This window comes from Danio rerio, chromosome 18 (assembly GCF_049306965.1).
Source record: "Danio rerio strain Tuebingen ecotype United States chromosome 18, GRCz12tu, whole genome shotgun sequence".
NCBI classification, from domain to species: Eukaryota; Metazoa; Chordata; class Actinopteri; order Cypriniformes; family Danionidae; genus Danio; species Danio rerio.
The window spans coordinates 52138348-52165000 of NC_133193.1; the positions used below are offsets into that span (position 1 = coordinate 52138348).

At 37.5% G+C, this 26653-nt stretch overlaps 1 protein-coding gene across 6 annotated transcripts in view; it reads right to left on the bottom strand.

Annotated features, from left to right (window-relative positions):
* The window catches only part of ltbp4 (latent transforming growth factor beta binding protein 4), a 114532-nt gene that overhangs the window by 28347 nt on the left and 59532 nt on the right, over window positions 1-26653 (bottom strand). For 3 of the 6 annotated variants that reach the window (XM_073929726.1, XM_073929725.1, XM_073929729.1), the window contains 10 exons: window positions 25007-25284; window positions 22426-22528; window positions 17603-17671; window positions 15170-15292; window positions 9131-9295; window positions 4388-4765; window positions 2984-3085; window positions 2185-2313; window positions 1431-1556; window positions 97-216 (listed from right to left, as the gene is read on the bottom strand). In XM_073929726.1, the coding sequence (XP_073785827.1) occupies window positions 97-216; window positions 1431-1556; window positions 2185-2313; window positions 2984-3085; window positions 4388-4765; window positions 9131-9295; window positions 15170-15292; window positions 17603-17671; window positions 22426-22528; window positions 25007-25284 (1593 nt within the window). The remainder of the gene's footprint in view (window positions 1-96; window positions 217-1430; window positions 1557-2184; window positions 2314-2983; window positions 3086-4387; window positions 4766-9130; window positions 9296-15169; window positions 15293-17602; window positions 17672-22425; window positions 22529-25006; window positions 25285-26653) is intronic. The other 3 variants (XM_073929728.1, XM_073929727.1, XM_073929730.1) reach the window with 1 other exon arrangement.

The window sequence follows — 26653 nt, forward strand, 5'->3', positions numbered from 1 at the left end:
AAGTGTCTTATGCACAAAAGATGTACTTCATCAAACACACACAGATATTGTTTTTATTAAATGAAGGGTGTTCATGTGTAAAATGTAGGGAAGTACCTATGCAGCTGTTGTCCTGTAGTTTGTATCCAGTCCTGCACACACACCTGAAGCTGCCGAGTGTGTTTTCACAGCGGCCGTTAATACAGGGATTGGGCACCTGACGGCACTCGTCCAGATCTGTGGACAAACACCAATTATGAAGTAGAATGTTTAAAAAAAAAAGCTAGAGAGTTCAGTCAGTAAACAGAACGAATGAATGAGTGAGTGAGTGAGTGAGTGAGTGAGTGAATGAATGAATGAGTGAGTGAGTGAGTGAATGAATGAATGAGTGAATGAATGAATGAGTAAATGAATGAATGAATGAATGAGTAATTGAATGAATAAATGAATGAGTGAGTGAATGAATGAGTGAGTAAATGAGTAAGTGAGTAAATGAAAAAACGAATGAATGAGTGAATGAATGAATGAATCAATTAATTAATTGAGTGAATGAACAAATTAATTAATGAACAAATGAGTGAATAAATGAATGAGTGAATGAATGAAAAACATGAATAAATGAATGAATTAATGAATGAGAGAGCGAATAAATGCATGAGTAAATGAATGAATAAATTAATGAATGAATGAGTGAGTGAGTGAGTGAGTGTGTGAATGAATGAGTAGTTAATGAAAAAATAAATTAATGAATGAGTGAATTAATAAATGAGTAAATGAATGAGTAAATTAATACATAAGTGAATTAATAAATGAGTGAATGAATATGTGAACGAATTATTGAATGAATGTATGAATGAATGAATTAATAAAATGAATGAGTGAATGAATGAGTAAATGAATGAATGAATGAGAGAGTGAATAAATGAATAAATTTGTGAATGAGTGAATGATGAGTGAATAAATGAGTGAATAAGTGAGTAAGTGAATAAATAAATTAATGAGTGATTAAATGAAAAAATGAGTGAATGAATGAATAAATGAGTGAATGGATGAATAAAAATAGTTTGAGTGAATGAATGAATGAGTTAGTAAGTGAGTAAATTAATGAAAGAACTAATAAATTAGTGAGTGAATTTATGAATAAATGAATGAGTGAAAGGATAAATGAACGAATGACTAGATAAGTGAATGAATGAATAAATGGGTTAATGAATCAATCAATAAATGGGTGAATGAATAGATGAATGAATAAACGAATGAATGAATGAATGAATGAATGAATGAACATGTGAGTGAACAAATGAATAAATAAATGAATTAATTAATTAATGAGTGAATGAATGAATGAACAAATGAACGAACAAATCAATGAATAAGTGAGTGAATGAATGAATGAATAAATATATGAATGAATGAATGAATGAATGAATGAATGAATGAGTGTTTCTGACCGACACAGAGGGTCTGCTGGGAGTTGGTCTGGTATCCTGCTGGACACACACATCTGAAGCTGCCGGGTGTATTCACACACTCCCCCACAGAACACGGCCGGGGCGTCAACACACACTCGTTTTTGTCTGATAGTGACAGAAAGCCAAAGAGAAACGTCAGATCATTGATTTCCAACATAAGTAAAACAATCTTAGGACAAAAAAATGAATAATGAGATCATCAGTTATATGAGATCATGTTCATCAGTTATTGTTATAAATGATTAACTACACAACAGTTTCCCTAGAGAGTTTGCCCTTTCTCTCCAACTGTTGCACCCTACTGCTGTCTGCAATACCTGTTTCCCCAGTCATAAGTAACTGTAAGTACATAATGCACATGCACAGAGAACAGTCCCACAGCTGAAGCCCTGAAACTCATAGTCATCATTTGTAGATGCACACAGACACACAGACAGATATCTGCCTCAGAAATTGACCTTCGACCTTTTAAAACTTTGGAAGCATTAATAAGAAAAAGGAAATCTTCCACAGTGCCAGATATATCCGGCTGGGGAGAAGCTAAAATATGTCAGGCCATTTAATGGTGTGGAAGAAGTCTACAAGTGGTTTGCCAACTGTTATGAAGCACACACATTCACCACCTTATATATTTCTGTCTTCTGTAGAGCGGAGGTCTGCAATGGTGCTCATTTCCTCTTCCTCTAGTGTGCTTCTGAAGTCTAAAGTCATGCACTCGGTCGTGATTTCATACCTTGGCAGTGGCCTTGTTGAGGATTGAGGATGAATCCAGTGTTACACACACATGTGTGTCGACCGCCTGGCAGGTCAATGCAGCGGCCCGGACCACACACCTGAGGTCTCGACTCACACACACGCACGTCTGCAGGAATCAACCACTGATGGCATTACTCACAAACACAACATATAAAGTCAAAAAAGTGTGACATTTTCAGACATTTAAATTCATCTTTTAGGCAAAATATCATGTTTTAACTTCTAATTTTCAATCCCAAAAATATATATAATCATAATTCATACAACACAGCATATATGAATACATTCTACACTAACCGGCCACTTTATTAGGTACACCTTATTAGTACCACGTTGGCTGCCCGGCATATGTATCCAGCATATGTTTTACGCAGCGGGTGCCCTTCCAGCTGCAACACATCTCTGGGAAACATCCATACACTCTGGATACATGTTTTATGCAGTGGATGCCCTTCTAGCTGCAACCCATCTCTGGGAAACATCCATACACACTCATTCACACTCATACACTACGGACAATTTAGCCAACCCAATTCCCTTATAGCGCATGTGTTTGGACTGTGGGGGAAACCCACACCATCACGGGAGAACATGCAAACTCTACACAGAAACCCCAACTGGCCCAGCCAGGATTCAAACCAGCACCCTTCTTGCTGTGAGGCGACAGTGCTCACCACTGAGCCACCATATGATGTAAAACATATATTAATATTTGCAATTCAGTAATAAAAAAATCAGTGATAAAAACTTTGAGTGTATAATTAATGATGGCGCACCCTGTCTGGTTGGAGGAGGCCGCGGTGTAACGGGTGGAGGTCTGACTGGAGACACCGGCTGTCTGTTAACCGAAGGTCGGCTGGTTTGCGTCCGGATGACAGCTGTAAACAATCAGATTAAATCAGCCACTCGCTGTCGCATGTTTAAAAGAATTATATTACATCCTATAATTATAGATCAGTCAAAAATGCAAATGAATGATGAGAATGAAAATGAAGCAGGGTTCGACAATAAGGATGGTCCAATATGCATGCACAGGCGATCGAGAAGCAACACGACTGACAAAAAAATTGTGTTCGCAACTTCACGCGAGCAAAGCAGGTGAATACCGAATGAGAGGATAATCACTCGCGCTAACAGCTGAGGTGATGCGCGCTACTGTTTATAACGCGTGCACGCTCCCGTTTCCTTTTGTGAAGCAACTGTGTCTAGAAACAAAACTGATGCGATCGATTCTCTTTCAAATAGACTGAACAAAAGGGAGGAACATGCACTTACAGTCCTGCTGCTTTCAAGAGATCCAGAGTTGACTTATTGTGAGCAGCGCCAGTTGCTTTCGCTTTAACCATTCTTTGAAAAGATAATTTATGGGTCTATCATTAATCATGCGTGTGTGATCATCCTTTCATTATCACACAGTATGTTTTTACCTGCTTTCTTTTGCATTGATATGGTTTAATTATCTTTTTTATACAATAACATTGCTTTAATAGGAGAATAACTCCCCATTTATGTGTAGTTAACTGGTGATCTGGGACCTTTAGCCAGGACACATGACTGTGCATATGTTTTGTTAAATAAAAAGTACAGTATTCAGCTATGTTTAGCATGTTTTCACACATTTAAAATTTGTGGCTAAGAAATAATAAACTGTTTATTTATGGTGTGGTCAGAGATAAATTGGGTAAATCCTTCATTTTGGGCTCTGAAAGTTATGAAAACTAATTGTAATATATGAAAGCCTGAGCCATTTGCTCATGATTATTGAGCGAGCTCATACACGACACACAAAAGTGAAATGAATGAGGAGGCATGTAGAGTAACGCAAACTAAATCAAGTCATTTCAGCATGTCAAAGTCATATTTATGTGTATAATATATAATTTCCCAACAATAAAATTGTGGCTAGTGAAAATGGCGAGTGGCTAGTAATGTTGGAAAACTGCTAGCCACAGTGGCTGGTGGTCAAAAAAGTTAATGTTAAGCCTGATTACTATCATGTTTACAAAATGTGCTTTTTAAAAAAGAAACAATCTTTATTATCCTCACAGGAGGGCTAATAATTTTGTCTTCAGCTGTACGTGTAATTAAGCAAAACTAACTGTAATTAGTGTTTAACTATGTCACCTAAAATGAAAGTGTTCCCCTGTGTTTCACTAAATAACTCAATGAGAAAGGCTCACGTGTGTTCACTCGGGCCGGTTGGCTGGTGGATGATGGTGAATTCCCAGCATGTATGTTTGTGGTCCTGCCGGCTGTTGGCTGGTTTAGTTTGGGTTGAGTTATGATGATAACCGAACCCGTGTCCGGCTGCTGTGGTCTGCTCGACTGAGAGATTGAGGGTTGCTGGACTCTGATGGTGTGCGTGTTGCTGGTTTGCTGGGTTCTGGTGGACTGTGAGTTTGTTCTGGAGCTCTCAGGTTGGGTTTGTTTGTCTTGTGTGGATGTACGCACATTTGTCCCGCTGCTGTCTACAATATCAGCGACCCTTTGGTTAATCTTGACCGCCGAAGCTGAATAATGGTAGCCCGGTCCGGCAGGACAGATCTCCTTGAAGGCAGCTGTGAACATAAAGATAAGAAACTGATTGAAAATCTGGGAAATTCACATTTTTTGTTTCTTAAAGATCCCTTGACGTAGGCAAGGGATGATAACCGGTTTCAAGGAGTACTGCAGATTGAAAAAGTCAAGGTATTAAAAAGGCTAATCTTTCTCTTATACATTCCCTACAGTATACAGTATGTATGTTTTAACTAGTGCTGTCAATCTATTTAAAAAAATTTACTAATTAATCACACTTTTTTTTTAAAAACTAATCACGATTAATCACATTTAAAATACTGAAACTTGTAATTTTGGCTATTTAAAAGTAAAATTAATGTAAACGCAAGACAAAAAACATTTAAATTCAAAATATTATTGTTTAATAGAATTTTTGTTTAACTTGTAACACAGATTTCTTCATGTAAACAACATACCCACAATAAACCATCAAGATCCTGCTTGACAGCCATATTTATTACAGAAATTAAAACACAGGCATGTTAATGACATTTAAATTTTAAAACAATCAATGCAATAAAGAAAACATTGATTTCCATGTTGGATTCTAAGTGGACTGCAAAAAAATGCCAAAATACAGGAATTGCAGATATGGAAAATGAAAAATTATAATAATAAACTATAGAATACAAACTGTTGCACTCATTGTAAAGTTTTATTGCTGTGAGTTGAGAACATTAGTTATAGAGTAGAAACCATTTTGCTTAATCCTCCTTTACATTCATCCAGTTGCTAAGACTAGGAGTATCCCGCAAGTGCACAGAGACTCCCAAATGCCCGCAAATGAATGATAATTTCTTGCAAACCAGTCGTTAAATACATTGCACACCCCTCTCGCCCCTACTCAGATACGTCGCTCACTCCACCCCTGACACCCCTCAACAGGCCTGACACAGACACACACACAGACAGACACACACACAACGTGCTGCAGACGTTTTGGCCCCAACGGCCTTCCATACTGGAGCGACTCCCCTCAGATTCAACACGCATGATCACGTTCATCAAATTTGCTTAAACTAAGCGTCCTAAAGTATTACTGTATTTCACAAGGATTCTAACACAACAACGCGAATGCGTTAATTTTGACATCACTTGTTTTAACTAATTTATTTTATTTTATTTTTTTTAACTATTTAATTTAATGTTTTTAGGGCTACAGTACCTCCAGCACAAAATAACCCTCCACATCAAAAGCTTCTGTCCCAAATTATGTTTCTATTTACCAATAAATGTTTCTTCAAATAAAATATATTGTGTTCAGTGGGGGAAAAGCTCTTCAGAACTTTCAAAAACACTTCAACAAGAGGTGAAAATCTCAAAGGTTCTGTAGGTCTCATCTATTAAATCTGAGCTTCATTTTGTATTAGCTATTGGATTCGGATCAGGTGATTGGCTGGGCCATTCTACAGCTTGATTTTCTAGAGTTAGGGAAAATGTACCCAATATTTACTCAGCTTCAAGTTGTTCCAAACTTACTTTCTTCTATTGAACACAAAGGAAGATATTTTGAAGAATGCTGAAACCCATCTAACTACTGACTTCCATAGTTGGAAAAACAAATACAATGGAAGTCAATGGTTACAGATTTACAGCTTACTTCAAAACAGAAGTGTTCAGCAGAAGAAAGAAGCTCAGATTTGGAATAAGTGAATAAATGAGGACATTATTTCTATGGTTTTGTGTGAACTATCTCTTTAAACAAACACAAAACACAGTTCTGAAGATCTTAAAACCCTATAAAAGTACAAGTGTTTCTCAGCTGAGCCAGAAATGAAAGAGGGTCAACTGGGGCGATGCTAGAACTTGCGGTATTTAAAACGAAGGCAGACAAATTACACAGTAAATCCCAGCTCCTTTGATATTCCTCCAGACGTTTTCAAAGAAATATTGCTGCTGGTGTGGGTGGGACGGCATCTTGAGGAACAGTTGGACGCTTTGAGCAAAAAAATCCAAATCATGTTTCAATATTGTGCGCCAACATCTCTCGCCCCAAACGTCTGCCTTAAAGATGTTCATCTAAGTGTGCATGCTTTAAAAACTCTACACATCACATCTGCCACTCAACCGGATTACACGTCCCATAATTCACAGCACATCACACCTGATGTTCATCTTTTTTGATTACACACACGTCTGCAGATCGTTTACACTGATTACACACACTATATAAGCACCACATTCACACACAATCTCGGCTCAGTCTTGTATATCTGTCTAGTGTGTATTACCAAGCATTTTCATTGTCTTGCCTAGTCGTGTTTTAACCCTTTGTTTTGTTTATATTTTTATGTTTGTTTTGCTGCCTGCCTCAATGTTTTCCCTATTACATCTACTGGTGGGCTGAGCAAGGCTTCATGAAACAATGAAACAGTTGAAGCAAATATATCAAGGCTTCGAAACGTTTCTGAATCCGTCTCTACAGTGACACCTAGTGGTCATTTATATGTATTGCTCTGGAACAGCTTCAGGAAAGAAACAGTTACGTAAATTGAGGAAGTATGTCCACAAGATGGTCCTCTAGACTACAGGAGATAGTAGTTTTGTCGCCGACCATGTCAATCAAATGCATATTCGCCAGGTCTCGGACTGCTTGTGATCTTTTGCATCGCTTTAGTCATGTGACCTGCGTGTTTTGAAATGTTTCAGAGCAGCATTGCGAAACATCTGCGGTGCGGGATGGAGACACCGTGTCGAAATGTTAAATTCGTGTCAGCCATCCCTAGTTCTGACTCTTTGTTTTGTTTATGTGTTTAGGTTTGTTTTGCAGCCTGCCTTAACGTTTTGCCTGTTACACCTAGTGGTGGGCAGAGCAAGGCTTTATGAAACACTGAAACAGTTGAAGCAAATATATCAAGGGTTCAAAACGTTTCAGAATCCATCTCTACAGTGACACCTAGAGGTAATTTTTTATGTATTTCTCTGGAACAGCTTTAGGAAAGAAACAGTGATGCAAATTGAGGAATTATGTCCACAAGATGGTCCTCTAGACTACAGGAGATAGTAGTTTTGTCGCCGACCATGTCAATCAAATGTAGATTCCCCAGGTCTTGGACTGCTTGTGATCCTTTGAATCGCTTTAGTCATGTGACCTGCGTGTTTTGAAATGTTTCAGAGCAGCGTTTCGAAACATCTGCATTTGGATCAATACACCTTGTCGAAATGTTAGATTTGTGTCAGCCATCCCTAGCTCTGACTCTTTGTTTTGTTTATATGTTTATGTTTGTTTTGCTGCCTGCCTCGACCTTTAGCCTGTTACATCTAGTGATGGGCAGAGCAAAGCCTCATGAAACACTGAAAGATTTGAAGCAAATATGTCGAGGCTTCGAAACGTTTCGAAACCTGTCTCCAGAGTTACATGTAGTGGTAATTTTTTATGTATTGCTCTGGAACAGCTTCAGGAAAGAAACAGTGACGCAAATTGAGGAATTATGTCCACAGACGGTCCACTGGACTACAGCAGATTGTGGTTTTGTTGTCGACCATGTCAATCAAATGCAGATTCGGCAGGTCTTGGACTGTTTTTGATCCTTTGAATCGCTTTCGTCACGTGACCTGGGTGTTTTTCGAAACGTTTCAGAGCAGCGTTTCGAAACATCTTTCGAAACGTTTGGATCAAGACACCGTGTCGAAATGTTAGATTCATGTCAGCCATTCCTAGTTCTCACTCTTTGTTTTGTTTATATGTTTATGTTTGTTTTGCAGCCTGCCTTAACATTTTCTGCCTTAACAACTGCCTTAACAAAGCAAGGCTTCATGAAACACTTAAACAGTTAAAGCAAATATGTCGAGGCTTCAAACATTACAAAACCCGTCTCTACAGTGACACCTAGTGGTAATTTTTTAAAGTATTGCTCTTAAACAACTCTAACAAAGGAAACAGTCATGCAAATTAAGGAAAAAAAACGCACATTGTTTTGACAAGACATCAAGTGATTTAGTGAGTGGTTAGTGCTCGTGACTGGCATGAATATGTATTCGAGATTGTAATTTTGTTGCCGACCCTGTCAATCAAATGCAGATTTGCCAGGTCTCGGACTGCTTGTGATCCTTTGAATCACTTTAATCACGTGACCTGGGTGTTTCGAAACGTTTCAGAGCAGCGTTTTGAAACATCTGCTGTTCAGGATCTCGACATTGTGTCAAACGTTTTAAATCAGCCTTCCCTAGTTTTGACTCTTTGTTTTGTTTATATGTTTATGTTTGTTTTGCTTCCTGTCTTGACCTTTCGCATGTTACACTGACTACTCTTTTGGATGATCAGCAGGTTACCATCTGTCCCTGTATTAAGCACTCTTAATAAAGCTGCATTTGGGATTTTATCTTCATGTATGCACTGTCATTACAGTGTCCAAGTGTCTCACCTGAGCCGAAGAACGGGCATAACTCGCACTTTTTCCCCCAGGCTTTTCCCACCCGACTGCAGCAGCAGATCTGCTTGGTGATGTTTCTCAGGATGGGCAGAGAACAGGCGCCCTGATTCAGGATCCGAAAACACTGGTCCTTCTCCTCCGAGATCACCTTCTGCGCTATAGGCAGAAAACAGTAAGGGATAAGATTAAATACTGCATGCACATGCTCAGAACTAAAGGGACAGGAGCTGTTGCTGGGGGCAGTACTTTTTCAAAAGGCACATACTTGTACCTGAAGGGTCCATATTAGTACCTCAAAGGTACTTTTTAGGTGATTTAAGTACATTTGGGTACTAAAATGCACCTTTGAGACACCACTGTGGACTCTTTGGCTACAAATATGCATCTTTAAAAAAAGATACTGCTCCAGTGGCAGCTACTGTTCCTTTATTTCTGAGCGTGTAGGGATGTGAATCTGAACATGCCACAGACTGCACATGCAGATACAGACGTATGTAAAAACACGGTAAATAAAACCTGTGCATTAACAGTTTTGTGTATATTGTGATTAATCTTTTTCCATGCATTTATGCTTTTTATCCGCATAAAGGGATCAATCTCTGACAACTTTTGATGATGAAATGTTTACAAAAAAATGCCATTTTTAACATTGTAAAGTATCCTGTAAAATATAGCACAAAATGAACCATGAACTTATTTCTGTAGTAATAAAGTGCTTAGAATTATAATAAAAGTCATTTAAATTAAAGTTTTAACATCATAATTTTAGGTAAAGAGGTGCAATAATGAGAATCATAACTGGAAATACACAGAAAACACTTGTGAATCACAAAATACCACTGTCAGATAACAGATTTTCTTTACAGGCGTCATGAAACTTCATATGGCTTAATGTAGTCATGTAGACTTTTAAAGGGAGATTTCACCCCAAAATAACGTATAATTGTGTCATCATTTACTTTCATTTCATTTCAAACCTGAATAACTTTCTTTCTTCTGTGGATCACAGGAACAGGAGTTTAGAGGAATGCTCATGCTGCTCCTTTCCATACAACAAAAGCATGCAGCGAGCATTAAGGTATTAAAAAAGAAACATCAAAATCATATTCCGAAGTCTTCTGATGCTATACACTTGGGAAAAAGTAAATTGAGCAAAAAAGTGCACTTAAACTGTTTTATATTGCAGTTTTATTTGTATTAAATAGCAATTAGATATTGTATATATGAAAAAAAGATTAGACTTTTGTACTTTTGCAGTGTTTTTATTTTTATTTTGGCATAATACAAAGTGTATATACACTACCTGATGAAAGTCTTGTCGTGGATCTCAGTTGTAAGAGCAACAAATAATAACTCGACTTCTAGTTGATCCTTAAGGTGGATCTTTCAGATGAATCATCTGCTGAACTGCATGCCAATCATCACAAATACTGCAGAAGACCTACTGGAACCAGCATGGACACAAGATTCTCATAGAAATCAGTCAAGTTTGGTGAAGGAAACATCATGGTTTGGGGTCTACATTCAGTATGGGGGCGTGCGAGAGATCTGCAGCATCAACAGCCTGAGGTATCAAGACATCTGTGCTGCCCATTACATTACAAACCACAGGAGAGGGACAATTCTCCAGCAGGATAGCGCTCCTCATACTTCAGCCTCCACATCAAAGCTCCTAAGAGCAAAGAAGGTCAAGCTGCTCCAGGATTGGCCAGCCCAGTCACCAGACATGAACATTATTGAGCATGTCTGTGGTAAGATGAAGGAGGAGGCATTGAAGATGAACACAAAGACTCTCGATGAACTCTGGGATGAACTCTCGCTTTCTTTGCCGTTCCAGATGACTTTATTAATCAGTGATTTGAGTCATGTCAGAGATGTATGGATGCAGTCCTCCAAGCTCATGATGGAGTCAGACACAATATTCATTCTGTCTCCACTGCAGCAGCACTTTATATTCTATACTGGACATTATTTCTGTTCAGTGATCAGACTTTAGTCTAAGCAGAGTCAGATCTTACTGTCCTAATGAAATCATTAATAATCAAGACATGATCAGATTTTATTGAGCTCAAATAAGCAAAATCTAGAGGCCTTTACCTTTCATAGAGACACTTCTGATACCAAATGATCAACTAGAAGTCAACTTATTATTTGTTGTTCTTAAAACTTGGATAGGCGACAAGACTTCTGTCAGGTAGTGTAGATATAGAGCTAAAAAGAAGACTATATAAGAACTAAATAACACAGCAAGTATACTTTCAAAATCAAAATTGCACTTAATGTCCAGAAGAATTAAAAAGTCTTGTTTGAGGAACCAAACTGAATACACTGAAACTGAAAATTCCCCAAAAATTAACCGAAAAATATACATTTTAATTTTCCAGGTCCTCCACATCGCACAATGTTATAGTTTTGCTTTAAAAATAGTGTACATCTGTTACGACTGAAGTTTATTTATTTATTTATTATTGCATGTCTTTTTCTTTGTCCCTCCTTCTTGTTGTTTTCTGTTATCCCATAGGCTCCCATATGTGATTTTGTGTTCTGATTGGCTGCTGGTCTCGGAGGCCTGTATAAAAAGGAACTTCCAGCAGGGTTCGGGGAGCTCAGTGCTGCGTTCGGCGCTGGGAGTGGAGCTCCTGGATTTCCCTTACCCCTCCGGCCGACGACCAACAATCAGTTTTGTACCGTTGTTCATACGTTAATCTATTTTGAGACTTTGAGCTTGTAGGGGTGGTCTGCCTATTTATTTGATTACTTTTGACTATGTTTATGTTTAGGGAGAAAGGTAAGCTTCCTGTATTTTTCATTTAGTGCATTTGCTTTATAGATTCTTCTGTTATTTTGGCCGGTGGCCACCCTGAAGAGATGCTCATTTATATTTACTACTTTTTTCTATAATAAATCTATTCAATTACTCTGAACTGAGTGTCTGAGTTTGGTTGTCGACCAAAGGGGATCTTTTGCACTAAGTTTTTGTTTTGTTTGGGAAGTCCACCTCCCCAACACATTTGTTTTCTCGTTTATTATGCCCATGTTGTTTTCCCCTAGACTTGGGGCGTAATAACATCTATAAAGACGTCTTTTTGGAGACTAAATCACTGTATGCTTTCATTACATGGTAAAAGAGCAGCTTGGACATTCTGCAAAACATCTCTTCTTGTGTTTCTCAGAAGACTTAAGACTTAATATCTTTTTAGGGAACCGTCCCTTTAATCTGATTATGTTTATTAATGACATCACAAACATGTACCTCAACAAAACCCTAAAGAAATAGACATTTCTCCCACACATTCTAAATCACACTGGAGCGTTTTGATTGGCTTAGCAGCACAAACAGAGTTTAAATAGAGCCAGGCATTAATCAGCCACACAGATCAGCCTGAGCCAATCACTGCAGGAGTACAGTATGATCACGCAGATGAAGTACACAGAGCACACACATGTACACTTACCTGACGACACACATCAACATGCTCGGAAGGCTTGACAAGATTCAGACAAGAGGAAAACTTGATTAAACAGAGAGACACGGAATTTCAACAAATAAAGAGAAATAGAGAGAAATGCAGCTCCCAAATGCACAGGAAAACCCCAGAAAAACACCGAAGGCCTGAAAGTAAGGATGCATATGAGTAATGCCTGCTGGAACAGACAGAAACACAGCGGCACACAGCCAAAACCTGCACTTCTGCTCACTATGTAGTGTGGATCTGAAACTCTGCGCTGTTGGGAGTATATGAGACACTGTACTGTGCTGTACTGGTTAATAATACACTGAGACTCACCATGGCAAATATAAAAATATAGTGAATTATTACTATGATTTAAATTAGGGCTTCACAATACTGGGAAAATATGCACTTTATTTCATTCCTATTTACAATCAATGTTTAGGTTAATATTTAAAGTGTCTCATGTTCATTAAATAAACAAATACGAATGATTTCTTTATTTTAATGTACATTTAATGCTACTAACAATCCAATAACTAAGCCTTTCAGCTCAATAAACTACTAATTAGCCGCTTATTACTAGTTAGTGCGCTCAAAAACGGACATTTGCTGTTTATTTAAATTGAGCTGAAACAACACAATTATTGTTTTTGTTTTTTTTTGGAGGGGGGACCTTATTGTTTTATCTTCGATCCTTTTAATGTTGTAAAAAATAATTATTTAACTTATTTCCTTCATGTTGTTCTAACAGAAATCCAATTTGTGTGGAACCTTTCATTTTTACAGTGTAGGATTTAAGTATTGAGTAGGATGAAGGATATAGATATATATTTATACACTCACTGGCCACTTTATTAGGTACATCTTACTGGTACCGGGTCGGACCCCTTTTGCCTTCAGAACTGCCTTAATCCTTCGTAGCAGATATTAAACAGGGTACTGGAAATATTCTTCAGAGATTTTACTCCATTTTGTCATGATAGCATCACACAGTTGCTGCAGATTTGTTAAGCTGCACATCCATGATGCCAATCATCCACCACATCCCAAAGCTGCTCTATTGGATTGATCTCTGGTGACTGTGGAGGCCATTTGAGTACAGTGAACTCATTGTCATGTTCAGGAAACCAGTTTGGCGCTTTATGACATGGCATGTTATCCTGCTGGAAGTAGCCATCAGAAGATGGAGACACTGTGTTCATAAAGGGATGGACATGGTCAGCGGCAATACTCAGGTAGGCTGTGGCGTTGATGCTCAATTGGTACTAATGAGCCCAAAGTGTGCCAAGAAAACATCCCTCACACCATTACACCACCACCACCAGCCTGAACTGCTGATACAAGGCAGGATGGATCCATGCTTTCATGATGTTGAGGCCAAATTCTGACCCGATCATCCGAATGTGTCAGCAGAAATGGAGACTCATCAGAGCAGCAACGTTTCTCCAATCTTCTATTGTCCAGTTTTAGTGAGTCTGTGTGAATTGTAGCCTCAGTTTCCTGTTCTTAGCTGACAGGAGCGGCACCCGGTGTGGTCTTCTGCTGCTGTAGCCCATCTGCCTCAAGGTTGGACGTGTTGTGTGTTCAGAGATGCTCTTCTGCAGAGCTCGGTTGTAACAAGTGCTTATTTGAGTGACTGTTGCCTTTCTATCAGCTGGAACCAGTCTGGCCATTCTCCTCTGAGCTCTGGCCTCATCAACACGGCATTTGCGCCCACAGAACTGCCGCTCACTGGATATTTCCTCTTAGTTGGACCATTCTCTGTAAACCCTAGAGATGGTTGTGCGTGAAAATCCCAGTAGATCAGCAGTTTCTGAAATACTCAGAGCAGCCCGTCTGGCACCAACAACCATGCCATGTTCAAAGTCACTTAAATCCCCTTTCTTTCCCATTCTGATGCTCGCTTTGAACTGCAGCAGATCGTCTTGACCATGTCTACATGCCTGAATGCATTGAGTTGCTGCCATGTGATTGGCTGATTAAAAATTTGGGTTAACAAGGAGTTGGACAGGTGTTCCTAATAAAGTGGCCGGTGAGAGTGCATTATGTAATATTTATATTATTTTGTAGTGACAAAATGGCCAAACAAATCATTACCGCTAAAAACACTTGATTAATGTAGGATTAATAGTCGAGATGTCACTGAATAAAAGGGACAATTCAACAAAAAATGAAAATGCCAGCATTATTTACTCAGTTTTCACTAACATATTTCAGCCTTTTTTTCTGTTAAAGACAAAAGAAGTTATTTTGAAGAATGGTGGAAACCTGTAACCATTGACTTCTATAGTATTTGCTTTTCCTACTACAGAAGTCAATGGTTACAGGTTTCCGACATTCTTCAAAATATCTTCTTTTGTGTTCTACAGGGAAAAGGAAACGCATGACCACTTAAGGGTGAGTAAAGTTAGATTTTTGGGTGATCTATCTTTTAAAAACAGACAAAAGGCTTTCTTAGTGTGCGTTTGTATGTGTGACTGAAGGCTGTAGCTGTGTGTCTCTGCTCTTTCTGTCATATTCCTCCTCCCGTTCTCCTCTCAGGCGACGCCGCGGTGTCCGACAGTCCCGTACTTACAGATGCAGATCCCATGAGAGGCGTCCAGCAAGAATCCCTCATTGCAGACACAACTGTAGCTTCCTCGGGTGTTTACACAGTTCCCGTTTTCACAGAAACCCGGCTGCAAACACTCGTTAATATCTACACCAGGGGAGGAAACATGATGACTGTCATAACCTGACAGACGCCGCAGCATTGCCCACCCGATATATAATATATATAGACAATATATCCACAGAGGAATGAACCGCCAACTATTCCAGCATATGTTTAATGCAGCAGATGCCCTTCCAGCTGCAACCCAGTACTGGGAAACAGCCATACACACTCTCACACACACACACATACACTATGCACAAGTTAGTTCATCAATTCCCCTATAGCGCATGTGTTTGGACTGTGGGGGAAACCAGAGCACCTGCAGGAAACCCACGCCAACACATGGAGAATATGCAAACTCTACACAGAAATGCCAACTGACCCAGCCACAGTGCTAACCACTGAGCCACCATGCCGCCCCAAAGTTACAATATGTTTTTGTAATGCAGTGAAATTGATTCCTCATGATATCTCCAAATGTAGTGAACCCACTGAGCATTGTTGTTTTGTAATGACAGAAGTGATGTGGTTTGAAGCAGCAGGCGGCAGAAATAGAGAAAAGGATACGTAACGGATCTGGAGTTGTGATTATTTGACCCTGTGAGCAGCTCCAGCTATGTGTTGATAAATTGATTTTACAGTGTGTTTATCAAACCATCTGCTCTGCCGTTACGCTCAGCATGAAGATTAGCTGCAGATTCTCCTCCAGGGAAGAAACTCTCTGGGTTTCACGGATATTGACAAATTGGGAAAGATTCATTTGGTCATAATTACTACCATGTGAGACTATTTGGGTTTAACAGCTCTGTCAGCTGGACGAGGTTGTCGGCGTGTGCTTTAAAAATTAAGCATCGAGTGAAATAATAGCATTGTAATAGCAGGTATTAAAATAAAGGTACTATTAGGCATGTTAAATAAAAAACTAAATGAAATAAAGATTTTTAAATAAAATAAACTTACAAACTAAAATAAACTAAAATTTAATGAAACATGATTAAAATAATAATATAAACTTATAGTGATTCCATGATGTATGGAAAAAAATATTTTTAAATAAAATCAAACAATTAAAATTATAGTCATTATGTGCATGGGAATAAAACAAAATTAGGATATTTAAAAAAATATATTGGTTTACATTTTCATTTAGTTTTCTTTCGTAAAACAACAAAATAAAATAAAAACTAAAACATACTAAAATAAATAATCTTAAATAAAATAAACTAAACTAAACTTAAATAAAATAAAATCAAAAATAGCAAAACATGATTGAAATAATAATATAAACGTATAGCCATTTTATGATGCAAGGAAAAAAATATAATAATAAATCTTGATTTACATTTATCTTGTTAAAATAAAATCAAATAAAATTAAATAAGATAAAATAAAAAATAAAATAAATAAATAAATAAAATGAAATAAAATTATAGAGATAAAACAATGCATTAAATTATAGTCATGCAATGGTGCATGGGAAAAAATAATGCAAATTAAAAAAAAATCTTGAATTTCAGATATCATGCTCAAAAATAAAATAAAATAAAATAAAATAAATTATTAAAAAACGTGATTAAAATAATACTTTACATAGACTTATAGTCATGCCATGATGCATGGAAAAAAATTATAATTAAAAAAATCTTGAATTTCATTTATCTTGAAACATAAATACACATAAATTCACATAAATAAAATAAAATAACATCAAATAAAATAAAATGAAAATGATTGAAATAAGACCATGCATAAAATTAAATATGCAATGGTGCATGGGAAAAAAATAATGATATTCATATATCTTGCTCAGAAATAAAATAAAATATATAAATAAAATACAATTAAATAAAATTATTCAAATAAAACCATACAATAAATTATAGTCATGCAATGGTGCATGGGAAAAAATATAATAATTTAAAAAAAATTGATTTAAATGCTTGATTAAAAAAAAAAAAAATATCATCAATTTTTAACTATTCTATCTTTGTTATCTCACACACATAACACATCCATATTATGCATTTACTGTAGATAATGTCGTCCAGTCAGCTTGACAGATAAACAAAACAACAACAGCTCCATCTCACTTGTTTACCCCATTGATTAAGGCACATCATAGAGATAAAGCCCCTCCACAATGATCTGCCCCTGTAGATACAACTAAATGTTCACGTTTAACATCAGAAACAGCAACTGAACGAAGGCAATGATCAAAGCTGAGAAGCGTCTGCATCAGATTCAGCATTTACACAGAACTAGACATCAAAACGTCATCAGAGACGAATGTATTTGGCTGACCTCTGGGTGAAGAAGTTAAAGTACAGATAGTGAGAGATAATGGTGTCTTACCCACACACTGCGTCCCGTTAACCCTGTCGAAACCTTTCGGGCAGCTGGCCTGACCATTCACACTGTTCCCTGAAGACACAACAGAATAACACAGATGAATAACACAATAATTAGCACATCATTCATCTTCAGACACAACAACACACAAGAAAAATGTGCTATCATCACGTTTAAAGAAGACCTAAGGAGACCTAGGCTGAAGCTAAAAACCTGTAACCATTGACTGACATAGTATTTGTCCTTCATACTATGGCAGTCAATGGTTACAGATGTTCAGCATTATTCAAAATATCTTCTTTCGTGTTCAGCAAAAGAAAGAAACTCATAAAGTTTGAAACAAGTAAAGGGTGAACATATAGTGAGTACATTTTCAGATTTTAGTGCGCTGTTCCTTTAAGTGTGTTAAAATATAGTCCTGAAAGTGTCTCTCTTTGGGTGGCATTTTATTTCATTCAACTTATATAATATCTGGGAGTATAGTTTCATAAAACAACCTTAAAGGGATAGCTCACCCAAAATTGTCAATGCTGTAACCATTCACTAACATAGTAGAACAAAAAACAAAGAAATATGAAAGTCAATGGTTACAGGGTTTCAGCATTCTTCAAAATATCTCCATTTGTGTTGAACAGAAGAAAGAAACTTATATGGTTTGAAACAAGTAAAGGGTGACAAAATAGTGAGCATATTTCTATTTTCGTTTTTTTTTAAACCTGTAACCATTGACTTCAAAAGTATGTGTTTTTCCTACTATGGAAGTCAATGGTTACAGGTTTTCAGCCTTCATCAAAATATCTTCTTTTGTGCTCAACAGAAGAAAGAAACTAGGAAATGTTTGAAACGAGTAAAAGGTGAGCTAATAGTGAGTATATTTTCATTTTGTGGTGAACCTGTAACTGTTGACTGCCAAAGTATTTGTTTTTCCTACTAGGGAAGTCAATGGTTACAGGTTTTCAACATTCTTCAAAATATCTTCATTTGTGTTCAACAGAAGATAGAAACTAATACTATTTAAAACAAGTAAAGAATGACTAAAGAGTGAGTATATTTTCATTTTGTGGTGAAAATTTAACTATTTACTTCCATACTATTTGTTTTTCCCATGAAAGTCAATAGTTACAGGTTTTCAGCATTATTCAAAATGTCTTCTTTTCTGTTTAAAAGAAGAAAAAACTTATATAGTTTACAACAAGGGTGACCAAATAGTAAGCATATTTTCACTTTTTAGTGAACTTGTAACTATTGACCTCCATAGTATTTGTTTTTCCTACTTTAGAAGTCAGTAGTTACAGGTTTACAGCATTCTTCAAAATATCTTCTTTTGTGATCAACAGAAGAATTTCTTAAAGGTTTGAAACAAGTAAAGGGTGAGCTAATAGTGAGTATATTTAAATGTTTAGGTGAACCTGTAACCATTGACTTCCATAGTATTTGTTTTTCCTATGTTTTTCACATTCTTTAAAATATCTTCTTTGTGTTCAACAGAAGAAAGAAACTAATAAATGTTTGAAACAAGTAATAGGCTGAGCTAATAGTGAAGTTATTTTCTTTTTTGGTGAACCTGTAACCATTGACTTCTATAAAATTTGTCTTTCCTACTATGGAAGTCAATGGTTACAGATTTTCAACATTCTTCAAAATATCTTATTTTGTGTTCAACAGAAGAAACTCATACTGTAAATGTTTTAAAACAAGGTGAGCAAATAGTATGTTTTAATCTTGTGGTGAGCCTGTAACTATTGACATCCACAGTATTTGTTTTCGTACAATGGAAGTCAATAGTTACAGGCTTTCAGCATTCTTCAAAATGTCTTCTTTTGTGTTCAACAATAGAAAGAAAATGTTTTGGGCTAGTAAATAATGACAGAATTGTCTCTTTAAGATGCACATTGAATATATTTATTTTTCTGGTTTGCTCGTCTTCCAGCAGTGTGTTTGCCGCAGTGCCTCACAGAGAGGAAAAGTAAGTATTTGTCCCTGTGAGGTTGAATATTTGTGGCTCCGAGAAGCCAAAGATCTGGAGGGGTGTAACAGACACCTCTATTGTTCCAGTCATCATTCAGCATCGGCTCAATGATTATATAACCATGTGCTTAACGTTATCAACCTCTCCGGGTCGCCAAGCAGTTATGAAAATACATGCTGGATAAATGTTCCTCTGCGTGAAGAGAAACAGAAGAGCGCTGGCTTTAAATCAATATTCATTCAATCATTTCCTTGTTTATCAGAGGTCGCCACAGCAGAATCAATCGCCAACTATTTCAGCATATGTTTTATGAATTGCCCTTCCAGCCGCAACCCAGTACTGGGAAACACCCATACACACGCATTCACACATTCTCATACACTACAATATCTATCTATCTATCTATCTATCTATCTATCTATCTATCTATCTATCTATCTATCTATCTATCTATCTATCTATCTATCTATCTATCTATCTATCTATCTATCTATCTATCCATCGATCCTTCTTTCTGTCTATCCATCCATCCATCCATCCATCCATTTTTCTGTCTGTCTGTCTGTTCATACGTCCATCTATTCATCCACCCACCCATCCATCTTTCTATCCATCCATGCATCCATCCATCTTTCTTTCTGTCTGTCTATCCATCCACCCATCCTTCCTTCCTTCCTTCGATCCATCCATTCATCCATCTATCCATCCTTTCTTCTGTCTATCTCTCTGTCTGTCCGTCCGTCCATCCATTCACCCACCCATATATCTTTCTATTCAACCATGCATCCATCCATCCATCCTTTTTTCTTTCTTTCTTTCTTTCTTTCTTTCTTTCTTTCTTTCTTTCTTTCTTTCTTTCCTTCCTTCCTTCCTTCCGTCCGTCCGTTCTTTCATTCATTCATTCATTCATTCATTCATTCATTCATTCATTCATTCAATCCTTTCTTTCTTTTCTTTCATTCTTTCTTTCCTTCCTTCTGTCCGTCCTTTCTTCCTTCCTTCCGTCCGTCCGTTCATTCATTCATTCATTCATTCAATCCTTTCTTCCTTTTCTTTCTTTCATTCTTTCTTTCCTTCCTTCCGTCCGACCGTCCGTCCATCCATTTATTCATTCATTCATTCATTTAATCCTTTCTTTCTTTCTTTCTTCCTTCCTTCTGTCCATCCTTCTGTCCATCCATCCATTCATCCATCCATCCATCCATCTATCCAACTATCCATCCATCCATCTATTCATTCATTCATTCATTCATTCATTCATTTATTCACTTATCACCCAACAAATATTACAAAAGTATTTCACATTTATAGTGTTGGTGATGTTGGTGCAATTAAATGTCATCATTGAATGTCATGATTTATGATCGTGCATAGGCTCCTGTTGGGACAGATTGTATCCTCCATAAATAGCTATGACATGGCATGAAAACAGTCTCAACATGCATTATCTCGAAATCCATCATGGTTTCCATCATGTTTAGTCACTCTTATATTTAATAACTGATAGCGGCGCTGAGCTCAGTTTCTATAAGCGGCATGAAAGCAAATGCTGCATCTTTCATTGAGTGAATGAGGAATGTAAATATGCTGTAATGTTTATCCAGACGGCTGACGGCGACACCTCGACTGCTGAAATAATAATAATATAGTAGCAGGACTGCAGTCACAGTCTGCCAAAGAGCTGGCAAAGCTATATTTACCTCATGAAGTCATGCAGTTTCTGTTTTACAAGATAAACCCGGGTTTTTCTAGCCAACTCAACTGATAGCAGTGAGTTTATGTGTTTAGGTGCCGGTTTGTGAGTACAGGAATGTACTGCTGTAAATGCTCAGACAGCTCACCTGTGTTGTTCAGGCTCATTGGAGATATGTGCCCAGGGCTACATTTTTGAGAACCAAGAAATATGTATCAGGAGCCACGTCTTTCTGCAGCTTTTGCTTTTATAAAGGGAAAACTGTGGCTTAGTGGTTAGCACTGTGACCTTACGGCAGGAAGGTCGCTGGTTCGATTCCTAGATGGGCCAGTTGTTATTTCTGAGTGTAGTTTGGATGTTCTTTCCATGTTGGCGTGGGTTTCCTCCGGGGCTCTGGTTTTCCCCACAGTCTAAACGCTTGCGCTATAAGGGAATTGATGAACTAAATTGGCTGTAGTGAAAGAGTGTGAATGTGAGAGTGTATGGGTGTTTCCCGGAATTGGGTTGCAGCTGCAAGGGCATCCACTGCGTAAAACATATGCTGGAATTGATTCCACTGTGGTAAATAAGCGACTAAGCTGAAGGAAAATGAATGAATGTTTTCACAAATCAACTAGAAGTTGCCAAGTATATTTTTAAACAATCTCAAACACGTTACTGGGCCATGATCAGTTTCAACTATGTTTATTTACCATTTTCCTGCATTTTTTGTTGTTGTTGTTGGTTAGGGATATGTTTGGTTTTAACTATGTTTAGTTACAATATTCTTGGTGTAAATTAGCATGTGGGAAGGGGGGGGGGGCGTCAATGGCTAGGGTTATGTATGGTTTCAACTACGTTTATTTACAGTTTTCTTGAGGTGGGTTTTCTTTTTTGGGGATTTGAGGGGGTGTTCGGGCTTTAGGGTCATATATTTTTTACTAAGATATTTATATTATTTTTTGTGGCGGGGGTTGGGGTTATGTATAGATCCAACTGTGTTTATTAAAAAACTTCTTGGAGTGTGTTTGCGTTTTTGTGTGTGTGTGTGTGTTATGGGGTCTCTGGGTTTTATGGCTGTATATGTACATGTGTTTTTATGTTATGTTGCGTATTTTTTACATCCCAAAGTCGACAGGTAGGGTTTGTGCTCAGCCTGTGTTTGCTCTGACAGTATGGACTCACCTGAGATGGCGGGACAGAGCGTACACTCGTTGATTCCCCAGGCCTTCCCGACACCCCTGCAGCACATCTCCTGACTGCGCAGACCCGGCAGAGGAGAACTGCACTGTGAGACAGAGCACAAACACATGTAGAAGAATATACAAGTTAAATGAAACCCAATCAATCAATCAATCAATCAATCAATCAATCAATCAATCAATCAATCAATCAATCAATCAATCAATCAATCAATCAATCAATCAATCAATCAATCAATCAATCAGTCAATCAATCAGTCAATCAATCAGTCAGTCAATCTATCTATCTATCTATCTATCTATCTATCTATCTATCTATCTATCTATCTATCTATCTATCTATCTATCTATCTATCTATCTATCTATCTATCTATCTATCTATCTATCTATCTATCTATCTATCTATCTATCTATCCATCTATCCATCCATCCATCCATCCATCTATCCATCCTTCTATCTACAGTATGATTATTTAAATAAAATTTAATAAATTAAAATTTAATAAATTAATATGAATTAATATGAATGTTAAATGAATGCTAATTATTTAATTTTTTCCATCAACCCCAACCCCCCAAAAAAATGTATTACTATCATCCGCTGTGAAAATCTAAAGTACAGCTTACTCTTTTCATCATTAACTTAAACAATAATGCATTTTAAGTAAATCAAAAAGTGCTTCAGGGGTAGTTAGTGAGCATTTCTCACAACACTGTTTACATTTGCACAGCAGAAAATGCATTAATCAAAACAATTAGTACCAACTGCAAAAGCCAGCTGATAACCTGCAAAAGCGCGTCACATGCTCAAAATGGAGAGTTCATTACTCAAAAGCAAGTATTGATGTCAATCAAAGTGTCATCATGAAGGAAAGTCCTGACACCATTGTTGATGAACAAGATAGTCAAATGTCTTTGTCATGTTTTTATTACATCAGTTTACTCTGTTAATTAATTTGTTAATTAAAATGTGAATAGTGTTGTGAGAAGTGCACCATAGTCACACCTGTCAACCCTCCCGTTTTTCCCGGGATTCTCCCATATTTTACAATTCTATCCCGCTTTTTTTCCCTGTATTTCTCCCATATTTTCAGTCTTTCTCTGAAGGTTGTCAAATAACATTAAAGAGTCGAGCATACCTTTACGCATGCCATACCGCCGAACCACCAGAGGCCGCCCCTTGCTCTTAAATGTGAGTCTGTTCTGTGCTTTCGCTTTGTTCAGGCACGAAAACACTTTGAAATAAATATAAAAACAGCGCGATTTCCTTTCCTTTTCATTACAGGTGCCGTCATCCCTCCTATGCGATCCTCAAAACAGTCATATAGAGGTGCACGACAGTCAGCTGACGCACTCCATAGTGATAAACAGAGGGTGCTTCCCCAAGCGGATTCAGTACTCGTGATTTGAAGCGGAGGGAAAGTCTGGGTTTTAGGTGCGTGTTTGAACAGACAAATACACATAATTAATAATAATAATATCTAAAGATGTTGATCTTGGTGAGCTTTTTTTTTCAAACAACTAATTTCGTCTTAAATGTCAATAAACAGTTAGAAAAGCAGTCGAATGCTTTCATTTCACTGTTAGATGTGTGCATTTTTAAAGTGACACCTGTTATTTAATGTAGTCAAACGAAAAACTCTAGATAAATAAGATTCATTCGTTGCTGTTTAATCAGAATGTGTTCGTTATAGAGTGAAGAAAAGGTTATTGAGATTTGATAGCTGAACTATTTGCTAATGTATTTGCTGCTTATGTATATATTTATTTTTTCTTCTGTAAATAATAATAATTAAACATAATACTGACCATTTAACTGTTTATTTACAATAAAACAGCTCCAAATTAACATATTTAAGGGGGGTGGCACGGCTATCCCTTATTATAGTGGGCATATCCCTTATTTTCACATCCCAATGTTGACAGGTATGACCAAAGCTACTGAAAAAAACTGTGATAAAGGCTTTAAAAAAAAAAAAAAAAACCTTTCGAGTGCATTTAATGCATTTAAATTTAGCTGCAAATGAGATGCACTTTAGCAACTAAAAAACTTTCAATTCAGTTCAGACTCATGCATATTTTTTTTTTATTTTAAATAAATAAACACTACAATAAAATGTAATCCTTTCTCTAAAAGGTATGCACTGCATTCATCTTACTTTATGTGCCTACTTTTACGTTTTGTCTCTTCTCTGACCTCGTTTGTGAAAACTCTTCAGCAACATGAGCAAATAAAAACTCGTGCAAGATGAACCTCTCCGGCCTCGTGTTCAGGCCTCAGGGAATCTGTCTCTGTAATAAGAGCACCGCAATCTGCTAAACAATCTGCAATAAACACACTTCAACACGGGCTAATACGCAGGGTGGTGACGGAAGTTGTTTTCGGTACACTGAGTAACCAACATTTGCAGCTCAGCATGATCACATCATTATATTTGACCATAAACAAGTCGTACTCAATTTACCCGGCATTATCCAGACTCGGATGAGGCTCATTTCTGTTCCAGCTGCAACCAAACCAGATGCTCTACTGCTAAAATATAAGGAAGGTTTGTAAGCGAACCTGTCCATTGCGGACTTCTCTGAAGCAGTATTTGAAGCCGGATGACTCTGTGTAGACTGAATCTCCACGTATGGTCTGGGCTTGAATGATGCGCGGTGGCGGCGCCTCAGATCTTTCTCCCGGTAACTGATGTGAACGTGCCCCAGAAAGACCCGCGGACCAGGTTACGGTTTCTGAGTGTTCGTGAACTGTTGGGCCGTAACCCACTTTCAGCACCTGGTGGATTTTCACACTGGCTTCTGGAGGATGCTGGACTCGAACCTTCACCATTGGGGAAACTGAAGGACAGAGACACCAATCAGACACAGAAACACACAATGAAGGCTTTCATCATGTAATCATCTCTGAAACAGCGTAATACTTGCTTTTTTATTCCCACTAGCAGATTAAGCGAGGTCAGAAAATGAACATGAGGATGGTTTGAAATTTATGATGACACTTTAGTGGAGGTAAACTATTGCCTGACTATTATTAAGATATTAACTGGTTATTAGCACTTATGAAGTACAGTGTGATCTTATGTTACATTCCTGATATCTACATTTACATTTAGTCATTAAGCAGAAGCTTGTATCCAAAGCGACTTACAAATGAGGACAAGGAAGCAATTTACACAACAATAAGAGCAACAATGAAGAAGTGCTCTAGGGAAGTTCCAGGTGTGTAAAGTGTAAGAAGCAAAGCATTAGTAATTTTTTTTTTTCTGTAGTACAGTTAGCGGTGGAGCCAGAGAGGCAATTGCAGATTAGGAAGGGAAGTGGAGACTAAATAGTTGAGTTTTTAGTCGTTTCTTGAAGACAGCGAGTGACTCTGCTGTTCTGATGCAGTTCGAGAGTTCATTCCACCAACTGGGCAGATTGAGCGTGAGAGTTCGGGAAAGTGATTTCTTCCCTCTTTGGGATGGGACCACGAGGCGACGTTCATTCACAGAACGCAAGTTTCTGGAGGGCACATAGATCTGCAGAAGTGAGAGCAGATAAGAAGGAGCAAAGCCAGAAATCGCTTTGTAAGCAAACATCAGAGCTTTGAATTTGATGCGAGCAGCAACTGGCAGCCAGTGCAAACGGATGAGCAGCGGAGTGACATGTGCTCTTTTAGCTTCATTAAAGACCACTCGTGCTGCTGCAAAAAATGCTTTTCTTGCTTAAATTTTTTTGTTTCTAGTCCATACATCTAAAAATTCCTAAATTAAGAAGAATTTTCTAGACAAGAAAAACATATTGTCGTGTTTTCAGAAATAATATGCCAATATTAAGTGAGTTTTTCCTTAAAACAAGTTAAAAAATCTGCCAATGGGGTCAGCAAAATTATCTTACGTCAAAAGAAAAAACAAGATTAATTTGCTCACCCCATTGGCAGATTATTTTGTTTGTTTTAAGGAAAAACTCACTTAATATTGGCATATAATTTCTCAAAACAAGATAATATGTTTTGCTTGTCTAGAAAATGCTTCTTGATATAAGACATTTTAGATATTTAGACTAGAAACAAGACAAAAAATCTAAGCAAGAAAAGCATTTTTGCAGTGCGCTGCTGCGTTCTGGAGCATCTGAAGAGGTTTGACAGAGTTAGCTGGAAGCTCGGCTAGTAGAGAGTTGCAATAGTCCAGTCTGGAGAGAACAAGAGCTTGGACAAGGAGTTGAGCTG